General features: G+C 38.7%; 1 protein-coding gene across 13 annotated transcripts in view; it reads right to left on the bottom strand.

Annotated features, from left to right (window-relative positions):
• The window catches only part of Ank2 (ankyrin 2), a 569474-nt gene that overhangs the window by 121996 nt on the left and 433768 nt on the right, over window positions 1–13710 (bottom strand). For 10 of the 13 annotated variants that reach the window (XM_021195385.2, XM_029537922.1, XM_029537921.1 and 7 more), the window contains 4 exons: window positions 11641–11826; window positions 11189–11212; window positions 6799–6897; window positions 5282–5380 (listed from right to left, as the gene is read on the bottom strand). In XM_021195385.2, coding sequence (XP_021051044.1) covers window positions 5282–5380; window positions 6799–6897; window positions 11189–11212; window positions 11641–11826 — 408 coding nt within the window. The remainder of the gene's footprint in view (window positions 1–5281; window positions 5381–6798; window positions 6898–11188; window positions 11213–11640; window positions 11827–13710) is intronic. The other 3 variants (XM_029537925.1, XM_029537924.1, XM_029537920.1) reach the window with 1 other exon arrangement.

The following is a 13710-nucleotide window of genomic DNA, read 5'->3' on the forward strand; positions in this document are numbered from 1 at the left end:
ACACACACACACACACACACACACACACACACACACACACACACACACACTAGCTTCTGCAGTGAATGCTTTGGCAAAGGCAGCTCAGTTAACACTAGAGGAGAATCACCTATCTAGCTGGTAGCTCAGAATTGCTTTGTACAATCCTTTCTTCTTCCCTTATCTTTTCCTGTCCTCACCCTCTGACTGTGCTCTTTTTCCAGTAATGGACACTGAAATCAGATCATTGTTATAAAAATGCAGTATGTCCTAGCTCATGTTACATAATTGTGCCAAGAGCTGTTTCATTCTTTTTTAGCAATCTTGTTTCTCAAATTTTGGCCTTCATATTTCTCAAGTAAATAATATATCTTTTGTAAGTTGTTGGGAAGATGTTATTTCTAATATATTTAGGAAAGTACATAGAGTATCATACACACAGGACAATTGTAACTATTACCTCTCCTGATTATCACTTCCAATAAGAAGAGAGGTCCCAGTTTTCTGATGTGTTTTCTTCAATATCCTTTAGTGTTTTTGTGTACTTTTATTATTGGCATTGAAATATATTTTAAATAGAATCCCCCTATGGGGTAGCTCTATATTTAAATAATGAATAAGTTTCAAAACAGGAAAGAATAATGAATGACCTTAATAAAACGCAAATTAATAGTCTCATTTTTAACTAGCTATGAAATTTATAGTTTAACATTAAAGTATGGAGTTTTAAACATGAACAAAGGTTTAAATGTCTCAGAGTGTCAATAATGAGTCTTCCAAGATGCTAAATGCCTCAATGGCTCAGAATAGTAGTGATGGTGGGGAGGAACCAGGGGGGTGGTTTATTTTTTATTCAAACAAAATCTCAAAAATTTTGCTTTCCTCCCCATGATGAAAAACCCAAGCATGTGAAAAGGAATGAGTAGATGAGAGAGAATTCTAGATGGAAGACACTATATTCTGATTATTTGTGGACAATTTGACTGCTAGAAGTAACTTAAAATTATGATAATTAGGATTTTTAAATTATGGTACAAAAACCCTTTTATAATGAGAGTCAAAAAAAGAAGCATGTTCTATTTCACATATACTTTAAGAGACCAGAAAGAAAACTCAATCCATTATCTTCTATTATCTTGGTAGTCAAGTATTGTAGTTCCAGAACAGGCCTCTCAATCCCAGATCACTGTTCAGGCTTCATTTCAGATTTGGAAAGAGAGGCATGACCCTTTTAGCTGTGACCAGGGTACAACACTCTAACAATTCTGTAAACCACTGTTATTTACACATGAGGAATGCTTAGCTCGTGGGATGAAAGCTTACCACCACTCAGCACTGTATGCTGTCCCACGTGTGCTGAATGAAGCTAGCTCACAGAAAATACAAAAATATCACTTTTATATCCCATGCTAATTCTGTTTCTGAGGACACCATGTTAGTACCTCTCAGTGGATAATGAAGAGAATATTTATTCCATAGAAGTCAGCAAGGGGAAAGACTACAAAACAAGCCATTTCATTTTACCTTGTTTTGTTTTGTTTTGTTTTAACAACCTATTATTAAATATTCACCAGCATACAGAATCCCTTGAGACCAGTGGTCAGCCCCATTTCTATCTCTAACTGGCTGTCTCTGTCTGTCTCTTTCTGTCTGTCTCTGTCTCTGTCTCTGTCTCTGTCTCTGTCTCTGTCTCTCTCTCTCTCTCTCTCTCTCTCTCTTCATCTGTGGGGTGTGTGTGTGTATGTGTGTGTGTGTGTGTGTGTGTGTGTGTGTGTGCGCACCTGTCTTCCTATCTCTTTCCCACGCCTGCTCTTTCCTCCTCCCCTTCCATAGTACTGGGCACCAAGTGTGGCCTCACATATATTAGTCATGGCAAGAAGTCTCTTACTGAGCAATGCCACCAGTCTATGGCTTGCTCTGGAAATATAGAGACCTAACCTGGTGTGTTCAGTGTTGGGTCTCCTGAACTCACGGTGCAAGTAGGAACTCAGAAACTGCTAAGAGAGCAGTTGGTCCACATTCTAAGCAGAACTTAAGTCTTCTTAACTCTTGACTAAATTCTAAAGCCAATGTATTTGCTCTATCCAAAGGCTACAGAGTATAAGATGAGGTTCCAAATTCCCTTCCCAGTAATTCCACTTGATAACTTTCCTAAGAGTTCATGTCTCTTTATTTCTGAATAAGCTTTGATTTTTTTTTTTTTTTTTTTTTTGGAAATACCATGCTATAGGGTATTTCCTACCATTATAGGAAGTACTATAATGGCAAACAAAAACAAAATCAACTGTTCCCCAGTGAGTACCTGCTGCAGAATAGCATGAACAGAAACAGCAAATCTCTGTAAGACACCAGCCAAGATTTATAAAACAATGCACTAAGGTCTAAAACTGCGGGTGACCTAAGGTAAGAATAATGACAGCAAGGCTGGAAGGAAGCTGGGAGCAGACAAAGCCGGAGCATCTCAAAATTGTCAGACTGTACCCACGCTGCCATCCACCACACATCAACAGAAGGGCTGTGGTGACAAGCCAAAGGTTGGAACGAGGCAAAGCACCCAAGCAAGGACAGGGAACCACACTCTGGACAGAGAACAAACGAATCCCAAACTCCCATAGAGCATGACACTGCTAGCCTGGACCAAAGTCTTAAGAGAAATGAAGGGTTGTTTGTTTGTTTGTTTGATTGTTTGATTTTCTTTTTCTCTTCTGTCTCCCTGGGGACCTTTTGTGAGGTAATACAAAAAACAGAATTTGTTGTCTAGGTATAGCTTGTAGAAGCTGAACAATTGCCAGCTTCAAGATCGGATGAATGAGTTGGCTTTGACCCCTATTGTTGGGGCTGTGAGAACATGAAGTTCCAGAACGCAAAAATGTCTAGAGCAAATACATGTTCTAGCTATGGTGGTCTTCAGTAGACCTTGCTCATCACATAATTTCAGAGGGTTTTGGTTTTGTTTGTTTGTATTGTTTGGGGGAGGGGTTGTGTTTTTTGTTTATTGTTTGTTTTGTTTTGGGGAGTGCTTTTGTTTTTTCTCTTTGGCACTTATTTGTTTCTCTTTGGCTTGCTTATTTGGTTGAGTGGTTTCTTTTTAAGGAGATTTTAAAACACCTTTTAACTTAAAACTTTTTAAAGAATTTCCTTTTTTATTTTAAATTTTATTTTATTTTTAATTCATTTCTTATACTCCATATACCATTCCCCGCCCCCTATCCACCCTTCAACTGCTCCATGTGAATGCCCCCACCCTCCACCCCACCTAACCTCTAAACTCCCTGGGACCTCCAGTCTCTTGAGGGTTAGGTGCCTCTTCTCTGAATGAACACAGACCCAGAAGTCTTCTACTGTATGTGTGTTGGGACCTCATATCAGCTGGTGTATGCTGTCTGGTGGTCAAATTTCATAAATGCCTGCTGTATTTTCACCCATGGCTTTCCCCACTTCAACTCCTCCTGTGGCCGCTCCTCGGACCTCTTCTTTTTTATTGTCTCTCTCACATGCACGCGCGTGCGCGCGCACGCGTGTACACACACACACACACACACACACACACACACACCTGAATCCCTTTAGAGTAGCTCACATGCACATGCCTTGAGGGCTGACCTCAACGTTTCAGGGGCTTGTGTCTGCGGAAGACTGATTGTCCCTCTCTCAGGAGCCATCATTTGCCTGTATGTGTCATCTCTATATGAGACTCTCTAAAACTGCCCCCATCTGGGCTGGCATGTCAACTGATGCTGTTGTTACAAAGGTCTCATTTAGGTGACCCTGGTTTTAGATTTCACAGGTGCAGTTTCCCTCTCATGTAAAGAGGCTATCTAAAGTGAGATAGTATTTGGGAGATTGTTTCTTCTGTTTGTTGTTGAGACAGGGTTTCTCGACATAGCCCAGGTTGGTCTCAGACTCACTCTGCAGTCCAGGCTGACCCCTGAACGATAATCTTGACATTTTTCTGCTCTTCTCTGACTGAGTTCTAGGTCTACATGAATACATCATCATACTGAGATCCCAGGTATAAAGTACTAGGCCTGACTCAATTTTGTATTTCCAAAATACTTGAAAAATTTTTGTGAAGTCTCTTATTAGCCAACTCTATTTAAGAAAGCTGATATTAAAATTGTATGTGTGTGTGTAGTGTATCTAAGCAAAAGCTGCATATAATATCAGCACTATTATAATATATATATATGGGTAGCTAAATAATACATTAATCACATTTTCCTTCCTTCCTTCCTTCATTCCTTCTCTTTCTTTCTTTTTTCCTTCCTTCCTTTCTTTCTTCCTTCCTTCCTTCCTTTCTTTCTTCCTTTCTTTCTTTCCTTTTTTCTTTTTTTCTTTTTTTTTGACAAGCATGTAGCTCATTCTAGCCAAGAATAAAATTAAACTTCCAATCCTCTCCCTAGTCCTTCTGAATGTTGGTATTGTAAGTGTGTTATAGGTGTGTGCTACCACACGCACTTTATACAGTGCTGGACATCTAATCCAGGGCTTTACTCAAAGTAGGCACACACTGAACTATCTGAAACACATCTCCACTTTATTAAGGAAAATGATACAGCTAGGAGTTAATCCTCACACAGCCTTCTGATGTTAAGGAGTACTATTAGCTACATTTCAAGGTCAGAAAAATGTCAAGACTATCTAGCTTCATGAGTGGCACAGGTACGATTTGAAATTGGTCAGCTTGCCTTCAGCTGCCTGATTTAATATTAAATATTAGTTTATTCACCATGTGTCTGTTTGAGGTGTTAAGATGTCATTTTACTTCAGAGGTCGGAAATGAATGAAGGACTCCACTTCTACTGAGATGAAGGTGCACCTTGATGATTGTCTGCTGTCCTTCTGTCAGCATGACAACAAATCTCATGCTCCAATGACAGTAGCACAACTACTGAAGAAAATGACCAATGAGCTCAACACTTGAATTCGTAAAAGCTGTCAATATGCACGAAAGCACTTTATGCAAAAGCCACACCTTGAATGTACCAGTCAATTTGCCTTCTTGATAACTACCCAAAGGAGAGCAAAGTGAGTGGCATCTTTGATTTTTTTCTTCCCAGAAACTGAACAAGAAAAACTATCCCACTAAGGGGCTAATGGTCAGCTCTAGATGTTGATGAGCAAACATGAATTTCATCTTACTAGCTGGAATCTTTAAGTGTTTTATGAGATTGAAATCAAACCCTGGACCAGCTCCCTTGAAAACACACTGCTTGTGTTTGCTGAGATGTCATTCCAGGTGGGGCATGAGAGGCTGTGGGGCTTCAGAATGGTGGGAAAGTCAAGGCGCAGAGACACTCACCCTAGTTTTGGCATCAATCTGACCACCTCGATCCAGTAGGAGCTTCACCATGTTGGTATTTCCTCGTTTGGAAGCCACGTGCAGGGGAGTGATTCCGTTCTATTCAGTGGAAAGACCAAACAAAGCAGTTGAACATGGCAGAGCAGGGCAGGGTTCTCAAGCAAAGAGTATAAGGGGGTTGTGATCTGCATGGTAATTTGACCCATAATATCTGGGGTTCAATAGGCTTGACCATAAGGAACAAATAACTCCATAAACCATGAATGCTAAATATTAAAAAAAATGAGCAAAAATGTCTGTAGTCAAGAACTACAATACACACATTAACTGTAAAGTGGCAGTTAAGACACAGAAGGAGAACATCTGTATAGTAGAAGCAGAGCCCAGGAAAATGTCTCTCATGCACTGGAGAGATTGAAATCTCAATGTTTTATACACTTAAAAATAGAGTAAAATTTGTTAATATTTACTGGTAATTATTATTTAAAAACCTTTCCAGAAAAATTCATTGAGAGAAACAACTGGAATAGAGCACAACATAGATTCAGAACAAAAGAATTTTTTTTTTTTTTTTTTTGCAAACAGGATTTTACTATATAGCTTAGACTAGCCTAAAACTCACTGTATAACCTGTGCTGGCTTTAGGCTAGAAATTCTCCTGTCTGACCCTACATACTCCTAGGATTACAGAAATATGCCACCATTCATGGCTTGTGCAGACTACTTTCTTTCAAGGACTACAACAGTATACATAAAACTTATATTTGTCTTATGAGATATCAGATGTCATCATTTAAATACTTTATCAACTGAATCAAAATAAATACCATCCAATATACGAATTTTATACTGACATGTAAATGAATTTTCTAACAGAAGTAAACCATTAAATGCCCAATTCCATGTGCTATCTTTCTGTGTATTTTAGAAAGACAGAGTAAAATTTCAACTCATAAACCAACAGAGAAAAAAGAATCTCATGCAATTGTGTATTCACTTGTTTTTTGTTTTGTTTTGTTTTGTTTTGTTTTGTTTTGGGGGGGGGTTGTACCTGTATACTTTGTGCTTAATATTCTAACACTGTCATCTATTGACTTGAAGCTGATAATTCATGGTTTGGTTTGATTTGCATTGTTTTATAATATGACAGTCGAAAGGCATGTCAAAATTAGCCTCCTTGACTACTGACACATTTGCATTTTATTTTCATTTTCTATGTGTTTGAGTGTCCTGCCCTCAGAGACTCAAAGTGGGCTTTGGGTCCAGTGGAGCTGGAATTAAAGATGTAAGCAGCTGAACATGGGTAGGAATCGAACTCTTGGTCTCTGGAAAAGCAGTAAACGCATGCCTCAACCATCTCTACATCTCCCAGATTCTTATGTTTAATGTATTGGTTTATGATACCATCCCATGACTGACACAGTGAAACCCTCAGAATGTTTGGGGTTAATTATAAAGCCTTGTTAGAAGCCATTGTATTTACTTCCCTAAAATGCACAAGTTCTGATAGCACGTACCCTGGCAGTGAAGTCCACAGCAGCTCCCCGGTTTAGAAGAAGAGTTGCCACGTTTACATTCCCATAGTGTGCAGCTATGTGCAAAGGGGTGAAGCCACTCTAGGGAAAGAGAGAAAGGGTGGGTAGGGGCATGCCTCACACTCGGAAAGCTATCGCTGATTAACCAGAAAAATTACAGGGTAACCGCCTGCCAAGCCCATGAGCAACAAAACCCATGTAATAAACATTTCAACACAAGTCTATAGTTTAGTGTTAAAAGAAAAAAAAAAGAAATACTCTATACTTACCAGTAAATTCATTTTTAATTAATGAGGATAGTTATCTATGCAAAACTGTTCCTGAATGTGTTTAGCTTATTAGGGAAAAACAGACTATGATGAAAGCAAATAAACTTTCAAACACAGGATTAGCAGCTATTAATAAATGTTTTAATCAAAGATTAAACACAACCCAGCATTTTCCTGTGGTTTTGTTTTATATTTTCAGGCATGGGGTGGGTAGGATAGGGTTTATGCATATTTCTGTGTGCGTGAGGAGGTGAGCTAGATCTTCTCTTCTAAGCTGTTTGACCTTTTTCTCTCGAGACAGGGTCTTTCACAAAAACCTGGAGTTAGCTGACAACCAGCAAGCATGAGCCATCTTCCATTTCTGCCCTCTTTGTACTAGGTTACATGATTGCATATGGACACATCCAGCTTTTTTACATGGGTTCAGGAAACTGCAACTTGGAGTCCTCACAGTGCTTTTTACCCACTAAAGCCTCTTCCAAACCCATTGATTTGTTTTTTTTTTAAAGCATTGGTTGGCATTTTCTTTACAGGAGTCCCGGCCCATTCTATGGCACCCACACACTGATTTTCTATCCCTTTCACTACTGCTTAGGCAGACTGTGATTTATAGTAAAAAAGAATTTAAAAGCCCATATTAAACAACTTTTCCTCCTATTGGGTTGCCTTGTCCAGCCTTGGCATGAGGGTTTTTGAATCTTGCTTTAATCATGTTTATTTGTTGTCTCTTGGAGGCCTAGTCTTTTCTGTGGAGAAACAGAGGGGAACTCGATCTGGGAGGGGTGGGGCTGGGAGGAGTGGGGAAAGGGGGTGACTGTGGTTGGGATGTGTTATATGAGAGAAGAATCTGTTTCCAATTTCTTAAAAATGCTTGCAATCAATATGAAAATGAAATAAAAATGGTTCCGTTCAATACAGTTTTGGATATAAATTAAATATAATCGTCACTAAAATATAATTAAAATAATCACATTGAGGGAATAATGTGAGAAGAGATATATTTTACTTCTCAAAAACAAATTCTGAACATCAAATGAATAAATCACTTCTTTTTCTAATGAAGATGTAATTAGATGTGTGGCTGTTCTTCATGATAGATATATATTAGTTCTTTTCTTATTGAAATGCTCAAAGAGCTGATAATTTTTCTTACTCTGCACTTTTCACTATTTAATTTAAAAAATGAAGAAACAAATGGCATTCCCTGGCTAACATCCCACAGTCTGCAGATCATTTCTTATTCTCTCTTACTCGAAATGGATTTTAATATGCACTTTATTGCTTCTAAAAATATTTTACAAGTAACACCAGCTTTTACCAACTTTGTGTACAGAATTTAGTGATACTGTTTTCCAATGTTAAACTAAACATTTAAATAGCTTACATAACAGAAGACTGCCTATGCATTCAGTAATATTAGTTGTAAGAAAGTTTTAACTGTGCAGAAGCAACATGTAGAAATAAGAACAGTAACTGTGAATTCAGTTCCCACAAACATGATCTAGATTATTTTATTCAGCATGTAGGTGATGTATTCACACCAAAACTAATGGAAAAATCATTATACCACTTATAATTATTTTATAAAATGTCAAATCTTATTTTCTATTTTTATCTTGATATTTTCTGTCACCCAGATATATTCTGAATATATGTCTATTATTGTTGTAACTGTTTCCTCAGAGATTGAAACATTTCAACCGCAGGGGAGTTCCTTAAGAGTATGAAGATAAGCAACACAAAATAGTTTCAGGAAGTCCCAGAAACTGACTAGATCTTCTTGACCCCTGCCAGAGTAAGCAATAAAAGCTGAGTCCCTCTCAGTGGGAGAGGATGTGCCTAATCCTGTAGAGACTAAATTCCCTAGGGAAGAGGGATGGGGGAGCACCCTCTCAGAGGCAAATGGGGGGAGCCTGAAGGGAGGGGAGTCTTGAACTCCTAGATGGAGTTCCCCTCTACAGAAAAGATCAGGTCTCCAAGAGACAACATATAAACATGATAAAACAAGATTCAAAAGCCTTCATACCAAGGGTAGACAAGGCAACCCAATAGGAGGGGCAACATTTGGGACATAAATAAATAAAATAATTAATTAAAAATTAATAATTAAAAAGGAAGAAGAGGAAGAGGAGGAGAAAGAGGAAGAAAGGAAGAGGAAGAAGGAAGAGGAAGAGGAGAAGAAGAAAAGGAGAAGAGGAGGAGGAGGAAGAGGAGGAGGAGAGGAGAAGAAGAGGGGGAAGAAGAAAAGAAGAGCAGGAAGAAGAGGAGGAGGAAGAAGAGGAGGAGTAGAAGAAGAGGAGCAGAGGAGGAGGAAGAAGAAGAGGAGGAGGAGGAAGAAGAAGAAGAGGAGCAGCAGCAGCAGCCAACCTGCCTGGAAGAAGCCAAAGCCAGCTGATGAGACTGAAAGAGGTTTGGACCAGAATCACTTGGAAAGGACGTTCTTCAATCTATTGAGCTGCCTTCAGGCTATGTGGTGGACTCCAAGTTTTATGAGTTTTTACCCATGCTGGAGTGGACTCTGGTGATGCAGCTGTCTTTGAATAGTTTCTGCTCCTGTAAATAACCCCTCACCTATATTGTCATAAGTAACTCCCAATAAAACTCAGTGGTTCACCAAGTTGGAATGTGGTGGTATGTGGACTTTGCTGTGTTATGGGCTCCTCCCTGTCTGGGGTGAGTAAACGTGTGCTGTGTCTTCGCCCCGGGAGGAGTTTTGTCACATAATAATTATTAAAGTTACAGTTTAACTTCAAAATATTATATTGGTTGATGGAAAATGATTTCCCAATTATTCAAGTACAATAATATTGTTTTAGCATTTATAGTTAATTAGTTCATTGAAGTTTTCTCAATGGCCTTAATGATAATAATGCCCTAGGCAGATAATTATTGTTCAACTCTATGTTGGTTTGCACCCACTACAATATATAAAGATAACCCCCAATGAATACCTGAGAAACTAAAGTTAGCTAAAATTAGTAATTGAGATCAATTGGTATGATGCCAGTCCTGAGCAGTTTTACTAAGCAGCTAAGTTAAGGTTCCTCCACCCCTAATGTAAGGCACCCAAAAGGAACAAACACAAGAAGCAGTGCAAATAACTCAAGTAGATTGCCTCTCAGCAGATGAATGTGCTAATAAAGAAGATGTGAGAAATATGTCGCTTTCTCTGAATGCTCAAGGAATGCCCAAATCTTTACAACTTCTCCACCACCAAAACCAAAGTTACCCTTCATAACGTTACCTTTGAGTGAAGATTAATTTTTATAACACACTTTGAATAATGCTTAAAATGGAGAAAACACACACTACAACTTATAAATTTAATGTTCTTGTCTCTAATTAGCTAATTGATATGAGAGAATTTATTTAATGGTGTGCATTTTAAGATTTACAGGGGGCCTAATCAGCCATCATTGGGAAGAGAGGCCGCTTGGTCTTGTAAACTTTATATGACCCAGCACAGGGGAAGGCCAGGGCCAAGTAGTGGGAGTGGGTGGGTAGGGGAGCAGGGGCAGGGGTGGGGTATAGGGAACTTTCGGGATAGCATTTGAAATGTAAATAAAGAAATAATAATAAATTAAAAAATGGAAAAAAGAAAAAAAAGATTTACAGGGGGAAAAGCCATTCCTTTGCTCATGGTGCGCAGAGCCATTATTGATCATAAACAATGTGGTAAAGAAAAAACTGTAGGGAAAAAAGGACATCTGCAACTAAAGAACAGAAAACAAGCCTCTAGAATTTTCACTTCCCTAAAGTCTAATTTGTACATTTTCATTAAGAGAAAAAAAATCATCTCCTTACAAAAGTTTGAAAATACGGCTCACTCACTAAAACAAAACATATATAATGGTAATGTTTTGTTTCATGCTGGACTCATAAATTATGTAAATAGTTGGTTTAATAATGCTTCAAATAAATGTTGTATCAAATACATTTAAGTTATCATTCTTATTTAATTACAGGATTTTTCTCTAAACAGTTTCCCACTAGTAGAACTTTAATCATTAGTATGAATTAGTGAGCTTTTATTCTAACTGGGCAAAAACTAACAATAAATTTTTTTAAAAGGGGGAAATGTTGGTATAATGGCAATACTGTACCTCTGTTGTCCTGTTCACCATCATCTGAAGCATTGTTTTGTGGGAAAAAGAGGGAAGATGTTACACAACGCAGAATTAAAGGAACAGCAGATCTGCTCACCGCAACTGAGTATTCAATTCCAACATGACAGAGTGAGAAACGGCAACTCCATTACACAACAGTCATTCTTTCTGACTCTCTCTATAATTAATGGTATAGACAGAATGCTGAGCCAACTATATCAAAGATGGAATCCGGTCTTCTAAAGAAAACCATCTAGCCTTAATTTTTTTTTTTTTTTTTTTTTTGTTCCTTTCTCCTAACAGATAGTCCCCTTCCTAATACTCGTGGAAACGACTTCTATGTTTTCTTAACCAGAGTGCTGCATTATCAGCAGTGACTGTTCTTTGGTCGTTGCCCAGGAGATGTTGGCAGTCAGAGCAGACCTCTCCACAGATACTAAGGCTCTTACCTTGGATTGTACATCAGCATTGTGATCATTCTGAAGCAGGAGGGCTGCGGACTTGGTGTCATCTTTCCGAGCTGCAATGTGCAGAGCTGGTAGCCTCACCTTTCCTTTGGTGTCATTCTCCAAGAGGATGGCCACCGCCTGGTTGTGTCCCTGTTGGAGTGCCACAGCCAGAGGAGTAAAGCCGTCCTGGAATACAATGTATGTGAATGGGTGAAACTGGCCAGCAGGACAGAGTGTCACTGTGAAGAACAGAAGCGGAAGTGGACTGCCATTCGCCGATGGTGATCCTGATTTCCATTCTTTACACTCAACACCATCTGCATCATAACAAATCCTGCTGATTACGGAATGTGGTCATATTACAGAAGGAGTGGGTCAAATGTGTGTTTGTAAGAGGAAAATAAAAATTAGGACAAACACTTAGTTATGTTTATTTATGTAACGAGAAAGAATGGAAGGGAATCCAACCAGGAGTGAAAATGATGCTCTATATGGAAAGATAAGTGTGCAGTGAACAGTGTTTCTGCATTGTCTCAGGGAAGGGGATAACTGCTGTGGAGGGAGTAATTGAAATAATTTATGTTGGGATGTCCGAGATTTAATGTGAATGTGACCTAAAGCTGTTTGGTAAATTTAGACCAGCCATTAATTTTGCAACCACTTAGATTTTAGACTGATGATTTCAGTGTAATGTTGCATATGTCAGATAGCATTTAAAATCCAAACTTCGCAATTGTCAATTTAAAAGAAGGATCTCAACACATAACGAACAAAACAAAGTTAGAATGGTCTCCAGGATGAGATAGAAAACCATGCTACAAAATTTGCAATGTCATTTTTTTTGTGTCTTCAGAAGCAAGTGTTTAGCTCCTGGAAAGGGTGGCCAGTGTATTCCTCCTCAGTTCTCTGAAGTGTGTAAGCAGATGCTAGCGGTTCCATTCACGGCAGCAGGAACGAGGGCAGGAGGCCGTACCCTTGAAGATGCCATTCCAGGGTTGGGGTTAGGAGTAATTAACTCGAATCTGACTACTCAATGTGTTTTCAGTCTGAATCATTTAAGCAATAACTGAAATTTTAAGGGAAAATATTTTTTAAGTGTTATCATATGCAGCATGAACCATATGTGCAGCATGAATGATAGTAATAGGTGGACAAGTATGAACATATATGCAGCATGAATATGTTACTAGTTCATTTGAGTACATTTGAATTTTAAATAGAGCACACTCCCTCATAGAGTAGAGGGGTAGAGTGCAGTGTCTTAAGAACAGCAAGCACTACCGTGTACAGGTATGTCACGAGCTGGGTACTTTGTGAATGAAGGGCACAGCCATCATCATTTACATATTTGGACTTATTTTACCTAGCACTCTACCGCAGTCTGTATTAATGCCATGCGGACTTTATTTTTGTTCTGTTTTGTGTTTCCTTAGAGACACAGCCCACAAACTGGAACCCCAGTAAAAACATTGTAGCCTTAAATTTTGGCAGAATTCAGGAGGGAGGAAGGGAAAAGAGATCTATAAAAATGGTGCTGGCTGGACAAGGAAAGCCCTTTGGAGGACTAAAAGCTGGATCCCAACAATGCAGAATTCATTCTGATCTGTATTTCAAGGAAGAAGGCTAACTATGTGTAATGGTCTGATAACAATGCCTCAATGAACTCTGGGAAAAGAAGCCCAGCTAAGTTGGGCAGCTTTCATCACATCCTTTATTTACTAACCCTATTTATAAGAAATTTTAAAATGAAGCATTTCTTCCTGTGTGTGTATTTCAATGCCATGCGGAAGGATTACATAATTATCTGTTTCTTTAAAGTGGGTATAGCATCAGGTTGGCAATCAACTTTTACACACCATTGCTACTCACTAACACAGAAGCATTCCTTCTGCCTGTCACACTTACTTCAATGAAATTGAAGAAGATACTTCATGAGAGTGTTAGCGCATCCCTGCAATTGTATTATTTGTTACAGAATGGTATTGTTGAGAGGAAGGGTGCATAGGTTTGTCTGTGTGACCCACAGTAACCATAAGGGTAGGTGGTGGTGTTCAGTATATTAAATGTGTA

The sequence above is a fragment of the Mus pahari genome, chromosome 4 (genome assembly GCF_900095145.1).
Source record: "Mus pahari chromosome 4, PAHARI_EIJ_v1.1, whole genome shotgun sequence".
NCBI lineage: Eukaryota > Metazoa > Chordata > Mammalia > Rodentia > Muridae > Mus > Mus pahari.